This window comes from Scyliorhinus canicula, chromosome 12, assembly GCF_902713615.1.
Source record: "Scyliorhinus canicula chromosome 12, sScyCan1.1, whole genome shotgun sequence".
Lineage (NCBI taxonomy): Eukaryota > Metazoa > Chordata > Chondrichthyes > Carcharhiniformes > Scyliorhinidae > Scyliorhinus > Scyliorhinus canicula.
The window spans coordinates 54331143-54351414 of record NC_052157.1 but is presented as its reverse complement, the minus strand read 5'-3'; the positions used below and the strand labels follow the sequence as shown (position 1 = coordinate 54351414).

The 20272-nt window shown below is 53.5% G+C and overlaps 1 protein-coding gene across 1 annotated transcript in view; it reads left to right on the top strand.

Annotated features, from left to right (window-relative positions):
• Positions 1 to 20272, top strand: part of LOC119974248 (IgGFc-binding protein-like) — a 92657-nt gene that overhangs the window by 33020 nt on the left and 39365 nt on the right. The window contains exons 8-10 of the mRNA XM_038813016.1: positions 3367 to 3962; positions 7460 to 8030; positions 14074 to 14273. Of these exons, the coding sequence (XP_038668944.1) occupies positions 3367 to 3962; positions 7460 to 8030; positions 14074 to 14273 (1367 nt within the window). The remainder of the gene's footprint in view (positions 1 to 3366; positions 3963 to 7459; positions 8031 to 14073; positions 14274 to 20272) is intronic.

Sequence of the window (20272 nt, the reverse complement as noted above, 5' to 3'; positions counted from 1 at the left end):
AAGGAAATCTGCCGTCCTTATCTGGTCTGGCCTACATGTGACTCCAGACCCACAGCAATGTGGTTGACTCTGAAATGCTCTCTGAAACGACCTAGCAAGCCACTCAGTTCGAGGGCAATTAGGGATGGGCAATAAATGCTGGTCCAGCCGGTGACGTCCGCATCTCATTAATTAATTTTTAAAAAGATACTTGGGAGGAGAGGGAGAGAGTGAAGTTAATGAGGAGGTTGAGAGTGATAGAAGTGGGATGGTGGAAGAGAGTGAAAGAATTGGGAAGGGAAGGACGGAGAGAGACACCCGAGTTTCTATTTGAAAGGGGAGTGGGAGGTGTTACCGAGCCAGGATTAACATGTAGGGTTAACGTGTTTGAGAGTTAATGTGTTTGGGGGTCAATGTGTTTGGGGATTAATGTGAATGGGGATTAATGTGTATGGGGGTCAATGTGTTTGGGGGTTAACGTGTTTGGGGATTAATGTGTATGGGGATTAATGTGTATGGGGGTCAATGTGTTTGGGGGTTAACGTGTTTGGGGATTAATGTGTATGGGGATTAATGTGTATGGGGATTAATGTGTATGGGGATTAATGTGTTTGGGGATTAATGTGTATGGAGATTAATGTGTTTGGGAATTAATGTGTATGGGGATTAATGTGTATGGGGGTCAATGTGTATGGGGGTCAATGTGTTTGGGGGTTAACGTGTTTGGGGATTAATGTGTATGGGGATTAATGTGTATGGGGTCAATGTGTTTGGGGGTTAACGTGTTTGGGGATTAATGTGTATGGGGATTAATGTGTTTGGGTAGTCGATGTGTTTGGGGATTAATGTGTATGGGGATTAATGTGTTTGGGGGTTAATGTGCTTGGGGATTAACGTGTTTGGGGGTTAACATGTTTGGGGGTCAATGGGCGCGATTCTCCCATATGGGGAGAAATCGTAAGGCTGGCGTCAAATCCGGGCGGGTTTGACGCCAGCCCCCCCCTTCCCGACCGGGAACCGATTCTGGTCCCCGGTCGGGGCTAGCATGCCGACGCCGTAAACTCCGGCATAGCGGGCTTAACGAATTTCGTTAAGCTCGCTTGCCAGAGTTAGCGCCGGCTGACGCGTCATATGACGTCAGCCGCGCATGCGCGGATTGGAAGACTCCAACCCGCGCATACGTGGATGATGTCATCGCGCATTTGCGCGAAACCCGCGCATGCGCGGGCCGGGATGCCCCTCAGCCGCCCCGCGAAGTGATACAGCGGGGCGGCAGAGGGACAAAGAGTGCGCGGGCATCGGGCCCGCTGCCTGCGATCGGTGCCCACCGATCGCGGGCCCATGGCACCCTTGGCACGGCCGTGGTACTGCCGTGCCAATCGGTGCCATGGTTTTAAAGATCGAGAGTTTACGGCCGTTTTTACGAACGGCCAGACCAGATGTGTTTGCCGTTCGTAAAAACAGCCGTAAAGGGCTGGGAACTCGGCCCATCGAACAGCTGAGAATCGCTGCCGGCCGTAAAAAAACGGCGGCAGCGATTCGTATCGGGAGTCGGGTGTGGGGGGGGGGGGGGGGGGGAGAATAGCGGGAGGGCGTCGGAACAGCGTGGCCGTAAAATTTTACGAGCCACGCTATTCTCCGCACCGTCGGGAGTGCGGAGAATCGCGCCCAATGTGTTTGGGGGTTAACGTGTTTGGGGGTTAACGATTTGGGGGTTAACGTGCTTGGGTGTTAACGTGTTTGGGGGTTAATGTGTTTGGGGCTTGACATGTTTGGTGCTTGATGTGTTTGGGGCTTGACATGTTTGGTGCTTGACGTGTTTGGGGCTTGACATGTTTGGTGCTTGATGCGTTTGGGGGTTGACGTGTTTGGGGGTTGACGTGTTTGGGGGTTGACGTGTTTGGGGGTTGACACGTTTGGGGGTTGACGTGTTTGGGGGTTGACGTGTTTGGGGGTTGACGTGTTTGGGGGTTGACGCGTTTGGGGGTTGACGTGTTTGGGGCTTGACATGTTTGGGGGTTGACGTGTTTGGGGGTTGACGTGTTTGGTGCTTGACGTGTTTGGGGCTTGACATGTTTGGTGCTTGATGCGTTTGGGGGTTGACGTGTTTGGGGCTTGACATGTTTGGGGGTTGACGTGTTTGGGGCTTGACATGTTTGGTGCTTGACGTGTTTGGGGCTTGACATGTTTGGTGCTTGATGCGTTTGGGGGTTGACGTGTTTGGGGGTTGACGTGTTTGGGGGTTGACGTGTTTGGGGGTTGACGCGTTTGGGGGTTGACGTGTTTGGGGCTTGACATGTTTGGGGGTTGATGTGTTTGGGGGTTGACGCGTTTGGGGGTTGACGTGTTTGGGGCTTGACATGTTTGGGGGTTGACGTGTTTGGGGGTTGACGTGTTGGGTGGGTTAACAAGTCATGTGTTAACAAGTCAGGCGTTAATGGGTCAGGGATAATCTGGCAGAGCCAAAATGCTGGGAGGTTAGTGGGTCAGAGTTAACTTGTTAAAAGGGTTAACAAGTCAGAGTGAACATGCTGGGAGGTTAATGAGTCAGGGTTAACCTGTTAAGAGGGTTAAAGAATCGGGGATTAATGTATCGGGGGTTAATGAGTCAGGATTAACACGTCAGGGGTTAACGAGTGGAGGATTAACAAATGGGGGTTTATGAATTGGGGTTAACGACTCAGGTGTTAACGAGCCAGGATTAAAGAGTAGAGATTAACATGTTTGGGGGTTCACTTGTTGGGTAGGTTAACAAGTCATGTATTAATGAGTCAGGCATTAACGGGTCAGGGATAATCTGTTATGGTTAGCATATTGGAAAGTTAACGAGTCAGGGGTTAATGAGTCAAGTGTTAACGTATTGGGGCGGTTAACAAGTCAGTGTTAGTATGTTAGAACGTTAACAAGTCAGGATTAACTTGTTAAGAGGGTTAACGAGTCAGGGGTTAGCGAGTCGGGGTTAATGAGTCAGGGTTAATGTATTGGAGGTTAATGAGTCAGGGGTTAACATGTTGCGGTTAACGAGTTAGTATTAATGAGTCAGGGTTAACGTTTTAAGAGGACTAACGATTCAGGGGTTAACAAGTCAGATGTTAATGTATTAGTGGATTAACAAGTCAGGGGTTAACAAGTCAGATGTTAATGTATTAGTGGGTTAACAAGTCAGTGTTAACATGGTGGGATGAGAATGAGTCAGGGGTTAATAAATCAGGGTTAATGTATTGGGAGTTAACGAGTCAGGGGTTAACAAGTCAGGGGTTAACGAGTCAGGGTTAACGTGTTGAGGGGATTAACGAGTCAGGGTTAACGTGTTGGGGGGGTTAATGAGTCAGGGGTTAACAAGTTACTGAATGCACTGAAGCCTCTATCTCTCTCTGTGTTTTATAGCCATGTTATGCCCAGCAAACAGCCATTATGAAGTGTGTGGCATCGGATGCCCAGTCACGTGCGCCACTCTATCGGAACCAGAGGGGTGCAGTGCCTCGTGTGCTGAAGGGTGTCAGTGTGATGAAGGCTTCGTGCTGAGTGGGGAGCAATGCGTTCCTCTGGCCCAGTGCGGCTGTCTGTACCAGGGAGCTTACTACACCTCTGGCCAGACATTCTACCCCAACGGCAAGTGTGGCCAGCGCTGCTCGTGTGAGGATGGCGGGGTCGTGAGATGCCGGGAGGTCAAGTGCGGTGCCCACGAAGTGTGCAAGGTGGTGAACGGGGAGCGGGGCTGCCATGCGGTGGGTGTGGGTACCTGCACTGCCTCAGGAGACCCCCACTATCGCACCTTCGATGGGCGCAAGTACGACTTCCAGGGAACTTGCACCTACACCTTGGTCACTGTGTACGAGAAGGAGGAGAACCTGCCCAAATTCACTGTCAATGTGGAGAATGAGAGTTTCGGGAGTGGAAAGGTGGCAGTTACCAGGCTGGTGGAGGTGAAGGTTCACGGCTACAGCTTAATCCTGGAACAGAAAGTACGCTGGAAGGTCAAGGTAAGAATGCTCCACCACTGGCAACCTCAAACCCTCCATCAGGAGGCCCATTCAGCCCCCCGAGCCTGTTACACAAGAACAGGAGGAAGCCCATTCAGCCCCCGGAGCCTGATACACAGGAACAGGAGGAGGCCCATTCAGCCTCCCGAGCCTGTTACACAGGAACAGGAGGAAGCCCATTCAGCCCCCCGAGCCTGTTACACAGGAACAGGAGGAGGCCCATTCAGCCCACCGAGCCTGTTACACAGGAACATGAGGAAGCCCATTCAGCCCCCCGAGCCTGTTACACAAGAACAGGAGGAGGCCCATTCAGCCCACCGAGCCTGTTACACAGGAACATGAGGAAGCCCATTCAGCCCCCCGAGCCTGTTACACAAGAACATGAGGAAGCCCATTCAGCCCCCCGAGCCTGTTACACCGGAACAGGAGGAGGCCCATTCAGCCCCCCGAGCCTGTTGCACAGGAACAGGAGGAGGCCCATTCAGCCCCCCGAGCCTGTTACACAGGAACAGGAGGAGGCCCATTCAACCCCCCAAGCCTGATACACATGAACAGGAGGAGGCCCATTCAGCCCCCCGAGCCTGTTACACATGAACAGGAGGAGGCCCAATCAACCCCTCGAGCCTGCTACACAGGAACAGGAGAAAACCCATTCACCCCCTGGGCTGGAACTTGGTCAATTCCAACTCCACTTGACACGGAGACACAACACAAGTGAATTAACCAATAATCCTTTGAAAAGTACCAACGTTGGCCTTGGCTTCCCAATAATTACAGTCACAAGGTTTGAAAACAATTACTGTTTATTTATAACAAGAACTGTAATGAAATATGGAGTAAATACTACTGGTTAAAGACAAGCTAATACCTACTGCCCACTTTAACTTGTCCCCACTCTCTACCCCCACACACAAGGCAGACAAACACAGAGGGGTGGAAAAGGCTAAAAATAATAAGTGGAGGGAAGGAAGAGTCTTTGTTGCAGATGATGGTTTTAACACACTTTTCTTAACAGCAAGCTGGCAGATTAAAGTTTTTGGTTTGCAGACTGTAATGATCTTTTTTATATATCCATTCATTCAGTATCTCTGTAGTTTAAAAATATATTAAAAAATATAATATAAAAATATATATTATATATTAGGGGCCTCACGGTAGCATGGTGGTTAGCATCAATGCTTCACAGCTCCAGGGTCCCAGGTTCGATTCCCGGCTGGGTCACTGTCTGTGTGGAGTCTGCACGTCCTCCCCGAGTGTGCGTGGGTTTCCTCCGGGTGCTCCGGTTTCCTCCCACAGTCCAAAGATGTGCGGGTTAGGTGGATTGGCCATGCTAAATTGCCCGTAGTGTAAGGTTAATGGGGGGATTGTTGGGTTACGGGTATACGGGTTTCGTGGGTTTAAGTAGGGTGATCATTGCTCGGCACAACATCGAGGGCCGAAGGGCCTGTTCTGTGCTGTACTGTTCTATGTTCTATGTTCTATGTTCTATTACTCACATTGTTTGCTGGAGAGACACCCTGTTTATCATCAAACAGCTTTCGGAGAGAGAGAGAGAGAGAGACAGCCCTCACAGTAGCCCTGTGGAGAGAGTTAGCTAGATCCTTCTGGAGAGAGTTAGCTGGATCTGCCGTGGGCGGCACGGTAGCATAGAGGTTAGCACAATTGCTTCACAGCTCCAGGGTCCCAGGTTTGATTCCCGGCTTGGGTCACTGTCTGTGCAGAGGCTGCACGTTCTTCCCGTGTGTGCGTGGGTTTCCTCCGGGTGCTCCGGTTTCCTCCCACAGTCCAAAGATGTGCAGGTTAGGTGGATTGGCCATGCTAAATTGTCCTTACTGTCCAAAATTGCCCTTAGTGTTGGGTGGGGTTACTGGATTATGGGGATAGAGTGGAGGTGTTGACCTTGGGTAGGGTGCTCTTTCCAAGGGCAGGTGCAGACTTGATGGGCCGAATGGCCTCCTGCTGCACTGTAAATTCTATGAATTTCTGGAGAGAGTTGGCTGGATCTTTCTGGATAGAATTAGTTGGATCTCTCCGTAGAGTTAATAGAGTCCTGTCTTTTTCTTGCTGCCAGAATCAAAGTTGAAACCAAATCTCAAATCACGGATCAGATCCTGTTACCGGGCAGAGTAGAGACTCTTGGGCCAATTCATTGGCCAATCAATCAAACTGAGTCCCAGCCCCATCCCTCTTCAGTGATGCTGCCCATCTGCAGATTCTGTTTGAATGAGTACAGTCTTCCGGTATCTTCCTGCTTGAATTAAAGTCACAGACTTCTTGCCTTAAAGTCACAGGTCTATTAATCATCCATGGACCAAAAATGAAACAGCAAGAATTAAAGAAAGGTGAATAAGGGAATAAACAGGAAGGACCTTTACAACATATGCACTCACACACTCAAATTCACTAACTGACACACTCTCACAGTCATTCTCTCTCTCTCACACACACACTCTCTCACACATACTCATTCTCTCTCTCACACACTCATTCTCACGCACACATACCCGCACACACTCACACTCTCTGTCTCAAACATACTATGTCTCACACACTCTCTCACACACACTTCCTCTCCCTCTCACTCATCCTTGGGTTGTGGGGGCGAGGCCCACGCAGACACGGGGAGAATGTGCAAACCCCACACAGACAGTGACTCGGGGCCAGGATCTAACCCAGGTCCTCCGCACCGTGAGGCAGCAGTGCTAACTACTGCGGCACTGTGTCACCCTTGACCAGCTTTATTCAATGGGGTGTAGAGTACAAGACCAAGGTGATTGTGGTGAACTTTATATAAAACATTGTTTGGGCAGCAACTAGAGTATTGTGTCTACTTCTGGCCTTCACACTTCAGGAAGGACCTAAGGCCTTTAGAGAGAGAGAGAGAGAGTGTGTGAGAAAGGGAGAGGGGTGTAGGAAACATTCACAAGACTGGTACCCGGGAATAGATTGGAGATGTTGGGATTGTCCTCCTCTGGGAAGAGTCAGTCGAGAGAAGATTTGATCAAGGTGAATTATAAACAGGAAATGCTAGAAAAATGCAACAAGTTGGGCAACATCTGTGGAGAGAGAAAATAGGGTTAACGTCCATATGACACTTCATCAGAACTGTAGCGGGATAAATATAATGGGATATATGCTGTTGAAGAGGGGATGATGTAGAGTAGAAGGTCAGGGATAGGTCGGAGCAAAGGAGTCGCAGACCACAAGTCAAACCAAGTATTAATGGCAGCTTGAAGGACCAAAGGAGGTGCTGGTAGTGCCAAAGAGGTAAGATAGCAATGCGTTAATAAGAGAACAAAGGACCAGCGTTCAGTGAAAGCAAACCCGAAGAACAGGATGGGCAAAGACCACTGGAGGTCAGGCTTTGATTCCCGATGCTGGATGACCCCAGAGATGGAGGTGATCCCTCTCACTGGGTCAATGCTCAGGCTGGGTGAGGTTTGAGTTGTTTGTGAGGTCTGTCGGGTAGCACTCACCGCTGTGTTGTCTCTTTAAAGGTGAATGGAATTCTGACCAATCTGCCCCTGTCTTTGGACAATGGCAGAATCCGGAGCTACCAACATGGCCACAAGGCGGTGATAGAGACGGACTTCGGCCTGATGGTCAGCTATGACCTGACCTACTATGTGACGGTCACCGTCCCGGGGAACTACTTTGAGAAGGTGCGGGGCCTGTGCGGGAATTTCAACGGCAAAGGGGAGAAGGAATTCACGCTCCACGATGGTCAGCTGACCAAGGACGTGACGGAGTTCGGCAAGAGCTGGCGCGTCCCCGTCGAGGGGGCAAAGTGCAACAGTGGCTGTGGCAAAAACTGCCCTGTCTGCGAGCCCAAGAGGCGGGCCATCCTGGAAAAGAAGAATTACTGCGGCTTTCTGACCATGGCCGGCAGCCCTCTAGAAGCCTGCCACAGCCTTATCGACCCCAAGCAATTCTTCCTCGACTGCCTCTATGACGCATGTCAATCAAATGGAGACCCTAAGATCGTCTGTGACAGCATCCAGGCCTACGTGGAGGCTTGCCAGGCTGGGAAAGTCAATCTGCACCCGTGGAGGAGCGACTCGTTCTGCCGTGAGTTGGAGATATAATATTCTTACTCCGCTCTGTTGGCATCTGAATCTCTCTCCTTCCCTTTTCTAGTAGTCTGGCTGACATTGGCGGCCCGGTCCTTAACCTCCCAGCGCTGTATGCTCTAGAACTCCCCCACCCCTCAAAACTCTCCACCACTATCTCTTTCTCTCCCTCTGCCTCTCTCTGTGTCTTGCTCTCTTTTCTCTGTCACACTCTGTCTTTCGCTCTGTTGCTCTCACTCTGTCCCTCTCTCTGCGTCTGTCTCTCCCTATTTCTCTCTCTGTCTCACTATCACTGTCTCACTTTTTCTGTCTCCCTCTCTCTCTGTCTGCCTCTCTCTCTGTCCCTCTGTCTCACTTTTTCTGTTCCACTTTCTCTCTCTACCTCACTCTTCTCTCTCTCTCTCTGCCTCGTTCTAATCTTTCTGTCTTTCTGCGCCACTCTCTGGGCGCGAATGAACTAATTAGCGACAAAGTCCCCGAGCAAGCGTGTTTAGCGGCATGTTTCCAGTTGCTCGCAGTGCTGAGAAATACATGGCTATACAATGCGACTCATGTTGAATAAGGGGCCTCAGCGGGGAACGCGTGACCGAGGCCACGCAGAGCCCCGTTTTGTACACTGAGGAGCTCCAGTTGCCTGAGAGGCAGAGACACAGAGGGTGAGACAGAGATTGCATCCCGAAACGACCCCTGACCCCGCCCCGCGCCCCTCCCGGCACCCATGCAGTGCACCTCACGCGCATGCAAAAAATGGCACCTTGGCAGTGCAGATGCCAGTGCCAGGTTGGCACTGCGAGGTGCCACCCTGGCAGTACAACCTGGGTGCCAGTCTGGCAATGCTGGCCAAGCTGGTATTTTTCCCCACAGTGGCGATTGCACAGGTGTTGGGGAGGGTGCAAAGGCCCAGGGACCCCTCAGAGTGAGTTGGGGTAGGGCAGCATGGTGGCACAGTGGTTAGCATTGCTGCCTACGGCGCTGAGGACCCGGGTTCAAATCCCGGCCCTGGGTCACTGTCCGTGTGGAGTTTACACATTCTCCCCCTGTCTGCGTGGGTTTCACCCCACAACCCAAAGATGTGCAGGGTAGGTGGATTGGCCATGCTAAGTTGCCCCTTCATTGGAAAAAATAATTGGGTACTCTAAATTTTTTTAAAAAGAGTGAGTTGGGGCTTTGTGGGTGGTCGGGGGTTTTGCCAGAGCCTCCAGAGATCGGACGCCATTTAAAAATGGGTCCCGATTGCTCGCTTCACTGAGGAGTTGCGGCAAGCCGATCACCACAGTGCAGAAAATGGGGCTATGTGTTCCCTGCTGAGGCCCCTAATCTAACCCCAGTGCCATTTGATAGCGTTGTGTCTCACGGTGCTGCGAGCACCCGGAAACACACGGCTAAACACAATCGCTATGGGACTTTTCCCCCAGTTAGTTAAATCATGCCTGTCTCTCTCTGTCCATCTCTACCTCTGTCTCCCTCTCTCACTGTCCCTCTCTGTGTGTCTGTCTCTCCCAAATTCTCTCTCTCTCTGCCTCTCTCTGTCACTCTCTCTCTCTCACTCTTGGGGCGCGATACACCCAAAACAAGTGTGATTTTGGGTGGGTTTGGTGGGCTGTTTTCCATTGGCTTTTTGAGCATGATCCAGAGCTGGATTTTTGGGTAATTCTTTGGGACATTGCAGACTTTCTCACCAGTCAAGCCCACACTAAAGCCGCCGGCCAGACCAGCTCCTCAGGGATCAGGCCGCCATTTTGAAAGGATGCCCCAATCTCAAAGTGAGCTTTAGGGTTCCCCACAGCCACCCACCCAAGAACAATGCAACCTTCCACAGACATGGACATCACCACCACCCACCTCCCCACAAAGTGAGGACATCCCGCAACGCAGTGCCAGGTAGGCACTGCACTGCCTTGACCCCAACCATCCGGGAGGTTCCAAAGGCCTCTGAGCCCCCCGCCCCCGGGATGCCCATCATGGCGGGCTCCTCTTGTGGAGACCAGTAATAATCGGTGCCCGAGTGGGGCCTTACCGGAGCAACCGGTAACTCCGGGAGCCGGGAGAACGCAGCTACAAACCAGCCGTGCGTATTTAAAATGAGCCAATATGATTATCCGGTTCGCTCCCTCTCCCTCTCCATCTCTCTGTCTCACTCCCTCTCTGTCTTTCTCTTTTTTTCTCTATCTGCCTTTTTCTCTCTCTCGCTTTCTCTTTCTTTTTCTCTGTCTCTCTGCCTCTCTCTCGCTTTCTCCAACTGTCTCTCTCGGTCTCGCTTTCTGTCTCTCTCGATCTGCCTCTCTAGCTCTCTCGTAATGTTCTTGTTGGATGGCCTGATTTATATTACAAGAACACTTGTAGCTAAAGCTATAAACAATTTATTAATAATAACTGTGGGTCAACTATATACAAAACAACAGATGAATAACGCTATTATCAAACAGTAGCAACCTCTCACTCCCAGCTCTCCAGTCAGTCTGCGGTCATGTGACTCTAACATTCACTTATATACTAGTGAGACTCCTAGTGGTTAGTCAGTGAATTGCAACACAACCATGAAATCTCCACATCTCTCTCACTCTTACTCTCAGTCTCTCTCTCTTTCTCTCAGTCTCTCGCTCTTACTCTGACTCCTCTCTATTACTCTGTTTCTTTCTTTGTCTTTATTTTTCTCTCTCTTTGGCTCTCTCTCAGTTTCTCTCTCTCCTTTTCTGTCTGTCTTTCTCTCTCTCTTTCGCTTCTCTTTGGCTCTCTCTCCGTATTTCTCTCTCTCCCTCAGTCGCTCTTTCTCTCTCTGGCTCTCTCTCTCTGTCTCTATCTGTCTCTCATGCTCTCTGTCTCTCTCTGTTACTCTCTCTCGCTCTGTCCCTCCCTGTCTGTCTCTTCTGCTCTGTCTCTCTCTCTCTCTCTCTCTCTCTGTCTCTCCCTCCCTTTCTATCTCTCTCTCTCTGATTCCCTCTCTCTCTCCACCTGTTGCTCCCTGTCTTTCTCTGTCTCTCTCTCTCTATCTGTCGCTCTTTCTCTAAGTGTCTCTCTATCTCTCTCTCTATCTCTCTCTCTCGTTCCCCTCTCTGGCTGTATATCTCTCTCTCGCTCTCCTTTTTTGTCTTTCTTTCTCTCTGTTTCTCTCTGACTCGCATTCTCACTCTGTCTCTCTCTTTCTCTTGTTCTGGCTCTCTTTCCCTCTTTGTCTCTTTATCACTCTCCCGCTCTACCTTTCTCTGTCGATCTCTTTCTCTCTTTCTGTCTGTCTCTCTGTCTCTCTCACTGACTCTCATTGTGACTGTCTCTCTCTCTCTTTCTCACTTTCTCTCTCTCTTTGTCTCTCTTTCTTTGTCTGTCTCTCTCTATGTTTCTCTCTCTATCCCGCACTCCCTCTCTCCTCCATGAAGACGGTCCTTAATTCTCCCTTGACCAGATATTTTGTTGCCCGTCCCTTTGTGACTCTGATTTATGATCTTTTGTGGCACCTTGGGAGGTTTTCATTGAATCATAGAAGTTACAGTGCAGAAGGAGGCCATTCGGCCCATCGAGTCTGCACCGGCTCTTGGAAAGAGCACCCTACCCAAGCACACACCTCCACCCTATCCCTATAACCCCATAACCCAGTGACCCCACCCAACACTAAGGGCAATTTTGGATACTAAGGGCAATTTAGCATGGCCAATCCACCTAACCTGCACATCTTTGGACTGTGGGAGGAAACCGGAGCACCCGGAGGAAACCCACGCACACACGGGGAGAAAGTGCAGACTCTGCACAGACAGTGATCCAAGCCGGGAATCAAACCTGGTACCCTGGAGCTGTCAAGCAATTGTGCTAACCACTATGTTACCATGCTGCCCGTGATGGACGACCCCTTAACCCCTTCCTCAAACCTTGTACCCTCGGAACCCCCAACCACCATCTCCCCTCTCACCTGTTCCCTGCCCCTCCCCCACCCAGCATCCTTCTCCCTATTTCTGGAATCCTTCCCCAGCCCCTACAACCCTTCCTATCTCTATAACATCCTCCAGCCCCGATGACCCTCCCTAACTCTATAACATCCTCTAACCCCTACACTCCTCCCTTTCTCTGTGACCTCCTCGAGCCCCTACAACTCTCCGAGATCTCTGCGCTCCTCCAATCCGGCATCTTGAGCATCCCCTCAATCCCATCGCTCCACCATTGGCGGCCGTGCCTTCAGCTGCCTGGCGGGGGGGGGGGGGGGGAGGGGGGTATTTTAGCTACACTTTCTCATATCTCTGTACTTGTCTAATTTGCCCTTGGGGATTTTCAATACCAATGCAGTTAGGTGGATTGGCCACGCTACATTGTCCCTTGGCATCCAAAGATGTGCAGGTTAGGTGGAGTTACTGGGAGTGGAGTAGGGTGTTCTTTCAGAGGGACGGTGGAGGCTCAATGGGGCAAATGGTCTCCTTCTGCACTGTCGGGATTCTATGAGAAAACAAACTTTATTTCAACACAGGCTTAAACACATTAACACATTAACAAAATGATGAATTAAATTAATGAAAATCGCTTATTGTCACAAGTAGGCTTCAAATGAAGTTCCTGTGAAAAGCCCCCAGTAGCCACATTCCGGTGCCTGTTCAGGGAGGCTGATACGGGAAATGAACCGTGCTGCTGGCCTGTCTTGGTCTGCTTTAAAAGCCAGCTATTTAGCCCAGTGTGCTAAACCAGCCAGAAAATAGCTTTTCAATTAACAGTTAGACATTTTTTAAATAATAGGAAACACTTTCCTTCTCTATTTCCAATTAAGCAAAGCCCATCACAGGTCAAAAAACACTTAGAAATAAAGTTAGCAAACACAGGTTACTTGCTGTGCACTTGAATAGAACTTCCTTAGAAAGACTGCTTGAAGAGAGAGATCTGTTCAGGAAACAACCGGAAGATCTTTCTGTCTGTGTCAGACTGCTGTGTAACCTGACAGCTTTTGGCAAAAACTGCTCAGCTTAAAAGTTCCCAGTAGACTCCAGGCTAAAACTGCCTGCTACAGACCTGGCTCCTCCCATTAATTACATCATCTTTATCCCACTGAGATCCCTTGACTTGCTCACCTAAATCTTTACACAGTGGGCGAGATCCACCCAAACAATGACGAAGTGTAATTTTCGGTGGGTTTGGTGGGGCGGCTTGGCGCTGGCTTTTTTTGGCGTACTCCAGACCGGTAGTCACCCACACCTAGTTACTTATTTGGAGCTTGGTGAGTTTCTCACCGGTAAATCCTGCATTTAGATTATTTTTCGGCAACATGGAACTAAAGTCACCAGCCAGGCAGGTTCCTCAGAGATTGCGGCGCCCTTTTTAAAGGGTGCCCCCATCTCAAAGTGAGGTTGAGGGTACACCACAGCCACCAGGAAATTAGATTGCAAACACCTGCAGCCACGGGCAGCAGCCCCAACCTTCAACATTAGTTTGCATAAGGCCCACCCCACCACACAGGAATGAGGGTGACCCGGCCCCACACTCATCCATTTTTATGGGCATCGGTCCTCCCCCTTTCAGGACCCACCCTTCATACCCCCTATTAATATTTCCTTTCATGGGCATGGCCACCTCAGGCTCTAGAACCCTGGCAGTGCCAACCCAGCACCCAGACACCCTGGCAGTGCCAACCTAGCACATGGACATCCTTATCCGGGCACCTTGTGAATGCCACTGTGGCACACTGGCAGTGTTAACCTGGCACCTGGAGACCCTGGCAGTGGCAAAATGGCAACCTGGCAATAACTATAACATTACTGCAACAGATATATATAATACAATTGGTATAAAAGTGTCCACATTCATCACAGGCCATGACATCTCATACATATATAATATTTCACAGTATAAACCCAGGTGAATTGGACAGTCACACTGGAGTTGTTTGCGGGATCTTGTTGTGCAGAAGATGTCTGATGACGATGACAGTGGGCACTGGGATTTGTCAGGGAAGGTTCTGGGAGAGCGTTTCCAGCAACCTGGGTGAAATGGAACCCTGGATATACATTACGATGGCTCTCCCATCAGCATATTCTCACTCCTCCTGTTTATATTGCCTTCTGCATTCACAGCGATGAAGTGCCCAGCGAACAGCCACTACGAGCTCTGCGCCGATACCTGCGCCACTACCTGCGCTGGGATTTCGGACGTGTCCAAGTGCCCGCAGACGTGCTCCGAAGGATGCCAATGCGATGATGGGTTTTTCGCAGACGGGGAGCGATGCGTCTCCATGGTCAAGTGCGGCTGTTTCGGGAACGGTCGATATTACCAGGTACAATTATTGCCGGTGTGCTTCTACCGGCAGAACAGGCCAGTCAGCAATGAGGGAGCGCTGCACTGTCAGAGGGTCAGAACTGAGGGAGTGCTGCACTGTCAGAGGGTCAGTACTGAGGGAGTGCTGCACTGTCAGAGGGTCAGTACTGAGGGAGTGCTGCACTGTCAGAGGGTCAATACTGAGGGAGTGCTGCACTGTCAGAGGGTCAGTACTGAGGGAGTGCTGCACTGGCAGAGGGTCAGTACTGAGGGAGTGCTGCACTGTCAGAGGGTCAGTACTGAAGGAGTGCTGCACTGTCAGAGGGTCAGTACTGAGGGAGAGCTGCACTGTCAGAGGGTCAGCACTGAGGGAGTGCTGCACTGTCAGAGGGTCAGTACTGAGGGAGAGCTGCACTGTCAGAGGGTCATTACCGAGGGAGCGCTGCACTGTCAGAGGGTCAGTACTGAGGGAGTGCTGCACTGTCAGAGGGTCAGTACTGAGGGAATGCTGCACTGTCAGAGGGTCAGTACTGAGGGACTGCTACACTGTCAGAGGGTCAGCACTGAGGGAGTGCTGCACTGTCAGAGGGTCAGTACTGAGGGACTGCTGCACTGTCAGAGGGTCAGCACTGAGGGAGTGCTGCACTGTCAGAGGGTCAGTACTGAGGGACTGCTGCACTGTCAGAGGGTCAGTACTGAGGGAGTGCTGCACTGTCAGAGGGTCAGTACTGAGGGAGCGCTGCACTGTCAGAGGGTCAGTACTGAGGGACTGCTGCACTGTCAGAGGGTCAGCACTGAGGGAGTGCTGCACTGTCAGAGGGTCAGTACTGAGGGACTGCTGCACTGTCAGAGGGTCAGTACTGAGGGAGTGCTGCACTGTCAGAGGGTCAGTACTGAAGGAGTGCTGCACTGTCAGAGGGTCAGTACTGAGGGAGAGCTGCACTGTCAGAGGGTCAGTACTGAGGGAGTGCTGCACTGTCAGAGGGTCAGTACTGAGGGAGAGCTGCACTGTCAGAGGGTCATTACCGAGGGAGCGCTGCACTGTCAGAGGGTCAGTACTGAGGGAGTGCTGCACTGTCAGAGGGTCAGTACTGAGGGAATGCTGCACTGTCAGAGGGTCAGTACTGAGGGACTGCTACACTGTCAGAGGGTCAGCACTGAGGGAGTGCTGCACTGTCAGAGGGTCAGTACTGAGGGAGTGCTGCACTGTCAGAGGGTCAGTACTGAGGGAATGCTGCACTGTCAGAGGGTCAGTACTGAGGGACTGCTGCACTGTCAGAGGGTCAGCACTGAGGGAGTGCTGCACTGTCAGAGGGTCAGTACTGAGGGACTGCTGCACTGTCAGAGGGTCAGTACTGAGGGAGTGCTGCACTGTCAGAGGGTCAGTACTGAGGGAGCGCTGCACTGTCAGAGGGTCAGTACTGAGGGACTGCTGCACTGTCAGAGGGTCAGCACTGAGGGAGTGCTGCACTGTCAGAGGGTCAGTACTGAGGGACTGCTGCACTGTCAGAGGGTCAGTACTGAGGGAGTGCTGCACTGTCAGAGGGTCAGTACTGAGGGAGCGCTGCACTGTCGGAGGGTCAGTACTGAGGGAGTGCTGCACTGTCAGAGGGTCAGTACTGAGGGAATGCTGCACTGTCAGAGGGTCAGTACTGAGGGAGTGCTGCACTGTCAGAAGGTCAGTACTGAGGGAGTGCTGCACTGTCAGAGGGTCAGTACTGAGGGAGTGCTGCACTGTCGGAGGGTCAGTATCGAGGGAGAGCTGCACTGTCAGAGGGTCATTACCGAGGGAGCGCTGCACTGTCAGAGGGTCAGTACTGAGGGAGTGCTGCACTGTCAGAGGGTCCATACTGAGGGAATGCTGCACTGTCAGAGGGTCAGTACTGAGGGAGTGCTGCACTATCAGAGGGTCAGTACTGAGGGAGTGCTGCACTGTCAGAGGGTCAGTACTGAGGGAATGCTGCACTGTCAGAGGGTCAGTACTGAGGGACTGCTACACTGTCAGAGGGTCAGCACTGAGGGAGTGCTGCACTGTCAGAGGGTCAGTACTGAGGGAGTGCTGCACTGTCAGAGGGTCAGTACTGAGGGAATGCTGCACTGTCAGAGGGTCAGTACTGAGGGACTGCTGCACTGTCAGAGGGTCAGTACTGAGGGAGTGCTGCACTGTCAGAGGGTCAGTACTGAGGGAGCGCTGCACTGTCGGAGGGTCAGTACTGAGGGAGTGCTGCACTGTCAGAGGGTCAGTACTGAGGGAGTGCTGCACTGTCAGAGGGTCAGTACTGAGGGAGCGCTGCACTGTCGGAGGGTCAGTACTGAGGGAGTGCTGCACTGTCAGAGGGTCAGTACTGAGGGAATGCTGCACTGTCAGAGGGTCAGTACTGAGGGAGTGCTGCACTGTCAGAAGGTCAGTACTGAGGGAGTGCTGCACTGTCAGAGGGTCAGTACTGAGGGAGTGCTGCACTGTCGGAGGGTCAGTACTGAGGGAGTGCTGCACTGTCAGAGGGTCAGTACTGAGGGAATGCTGCACTGTCAGAGGGTCAGTACTGAGGGAGTGCTGCACTGTCAGAGGGTCCATACTGAGGGAGTGCTGCACTGTCAGAGGGTCAGTACTGAGGGAGTGCTGCACCATTGGAAATTGCCTCTAACAGGAATGGCCATTAACCCATGGCCCCCATCTGCCCTCTTAGGAGTGGGTAGAGATACGCAACCACCCCACCTTTACCGGTAGCCTGGGATCAATATTTCTCCCTCAAACTACATCGCAGAAACCAATTTGAGTCATTATCACATTGCTGTCTGCGGAAGCTCGCTGTACAATGACTGGCTCTGGCTGCTGGATGTGAACCTCACATCATATATTCTGGCATTCCACAAAGATTCTATGTCCGGACCCAGACACGTTCCCAGAGGACACCCGGCTCCCTCCCTGTGGATACCCGGCCCTCTCCCTGTGGATACCCGGACATGTTCCCAGTGGATACCCGGCTCCCTCCCTGTGGATACCCGGACACGTTCCCAGCGGATACCTGGCTCCCTCCCTGTGGATACCCGGACACGTCCCCAGTGGAAACTCGGCTCCCTCCCTGTGAATACCCGCCCCCCTCCCTGTGGATACCCGGCCCTCTACCTGTGAATACCCTGCTCCCTGTGGATATCCGGCCCCCTCCCTGTGGATACCCGGCTCTCTCCCTGTGAATACCCTGCTCCCTGTGGATATCCGGCCCCCTCCCTGTGGATACCCGGCTCCTTGTGGATTCCCGCCTCTCTCCCTGTGGATACCCGGCCCTCTCCCTGTGGACACCCGGACATGTTCCCAGTGGATACCCGGCTCCCTCCCTGTGGATACCCGGACACGTTCCCAGTGGATACCCGGCTCCCTCCCTGTGGATACCCGACCCCCTCCCTGTGGATACCCGGCCTTCTCCCTGTGAATACCCTGCTCACTGTGGATACCCGACCCCCTCCCTGTGGATACCCGGCTCTCTCCCTGTGAATACCCTGCTCCCTGTGGATATCCGGCTCCCTCCCCGTGGATACCCGGCTACTTGTGGATTCCCGCCTCTCTCCCTGTGGATTCCCGGCTCTCTCCCTGTGGATTCCCGGCTCTCTCTCTGTGGATACCCGGCTCCCTCCCTGTGGATTCCCGGCTCCCTCCCTGTGGATACCCGGCCCCCCTCCCTGTGGATACCCGGCCCCCCTCCCTGTGGATACCCGGCTCCCTCTCCCTGTGGATACCCGGCTCCCTCTCCCTGTGGATACCCGGCTCTCTCCCTGTGGATTCCCGGCTCCCTCCCTGTGGATACCCGGCTCCCACTCCCTGTGGATACCCGGCTCTCTCCCTGTGGATACCCGGCTCCCTCTCCCTGTGGATACCCGGCTCTTTCCCTGTGGATACCCGGCTCCCTCTCCCTGTGGATACCCGGCTCCCACTCCCTGTGGATACCCAGCTCCCTCTCCCTGTGGATACCCGGCTCTCTCCCTGTGGATACCCGGCTCCCTCTCCCTGTGGATACCCGGATCTCTCCCTGTGGATATCCGGCTCTCTCCCTGTCGATACCCGGCTCCCTCCCTGTGGATTCCCGGCTCTCTCCCTGTGGATACCCGGCTCCCTCTCCCTGTGGATACCCGGCTCCCTCTCCCTGTGGATACCCGGCTCCCTCTCCCTGTGGATACCCAGCTCCCTCCCTATGGATTCCCGTCTCTCTCCCTGTGGATACCCGGCTCCCTCCCTATGGATTCCCGTCTCTCTCCCTGTGGATACCCGGAACCCTCCCTGTGGATTCCCGTCTCTCTCCCTGTGGATACCCGGAACCCTCCCTGTGGATTCCCGTCTCTCTCCCTGTGGATACCCGGCTCTCTCCCTGTGGATACCCCGCCCCCTCCCTGTGGATTCCCGTCTCTCTCCCTGTGGATACCCGGCTCCCTCTCCCTGTGGATTCCCGGCTCTCTCCCTGTGGATACCCCGCCCCCTCCCTGTGGATTCCCGTCTCTCTCCCTGTGGATACCCCGCCCCCTCCCTGTGGATTCCCGGCTCTCTCCCTGTGGACACCCCGCCCCCTCCCTGTGGATTCCCGGCTCTCTCCCTGTGGATACTCGGCCCTCTCCCTGTGGATACCCGGCTCTCTCCCTGTGGATACCCGGCTCCCCTCCCTGTGGATACCCGGCTCCCTCCCTGTGGACATCTGGCTCTGTCCCTGTGGATAACCGGCCCCCTCTCCCTATGGATATCCGGCTCTCTCCCTATGGATATCCGGCTCTCTCCCTGTGGATACCCGGCTCCCTCCCTGTGGATACCCGGCTCCCTCTCCCTGTGGATACCCGGCCCTCTCCCTGTGGATACCCGGCTCTCTCCCTGTGGATACCCGGCTCCCTCTCCCTGTGGATTCCCGGCTCCCTGTGGATACCCGGCTCTCTCCCTGTGGATACCCGGCTCCCTCCCTGTGGATACCCGGCTCCCTGTGGATACCCGGCTCTCTCCCTGTGGATACCCGGCTCCCTCCCTGTGGATACCCGGCTCCCTCCCTGTGGATACCCGGCTCCCTCCCTGTGGATACCCGGCTCCCTCCCTGTGGATACCCGGCTCCCTCCCTGTGGATACCCGGCCCTCTCCCTGTGGATACCCGGCTCTCTCCCTGTGGATACCCGGCTCCCTCTCCCTGTGGATTCCCGGCTCCCTGTGGATACCCGGCCCACTCTCCCTGTGGATTCCCGGCTCCCTCCCTGTGGATATCCGGCTCTCTCCCTGTGGATACCCGGCTCTCTCCCTGTGGATACCCGGCTCCCTGTGGATACCCGGCTCCCTGTGGTTACCCGGCCCCCTCCCTGTGGATACCCGGCTCTCTCCCTGTGGATACCCAGCTCCCTCCCTGTGGATACCCGGCTCCCTGTAGATACCCATCTCCCTCTCCCTGTGGATACCCGGCTCTCTCCCTGTGGATACCCAGCTCCCTCCCTGTGGATTCCCGGCTCCCTGTGGATACCCGGCTCTCTCCCTGTAGATACCCGGCTCTCTCCCTGTGGATACCCGGCTCCCTCCCTGTGGATACCCGGCTCCCTCCCTGTGGATTCCCGGCTCCCTCTCCCTGTGGATTCCCGGCTCTCTCCCTATAGATACCCGGCTCTCTCCCTGTAGATACCCGGCTCTCTCCCTGTGGATACCCGGCTCCCTCCCTGTGGATACCCAGCTCTCTCCCTGTGGATACCCGGCTCCCTCCCTGTGGATACCCGGCTCCCTCCCTGTGGATACCCGGCTCCCTCCCTGTGGATACCCGGCTCCCTCCCTGTGGATACCTGGCTCCCTCCCTGTGGATACCCGGCTCTCTCCCTGTGGATACCCGGCTCCCTCCCTGTGGATACCCGGCTCCCTCCCTGTGGATGCCCGGCTCCCTCCCTGTGGATACCCGGCTCCCTCCCTGTGGATACCCGGCTCCCTCCCTTTGGATACTCGGCTCTCTCCCTGTGGATACCCGGCTCCCTCCCTGTGGATACCCGGCTCCCTCCCTGTGGATACCCTGCTCA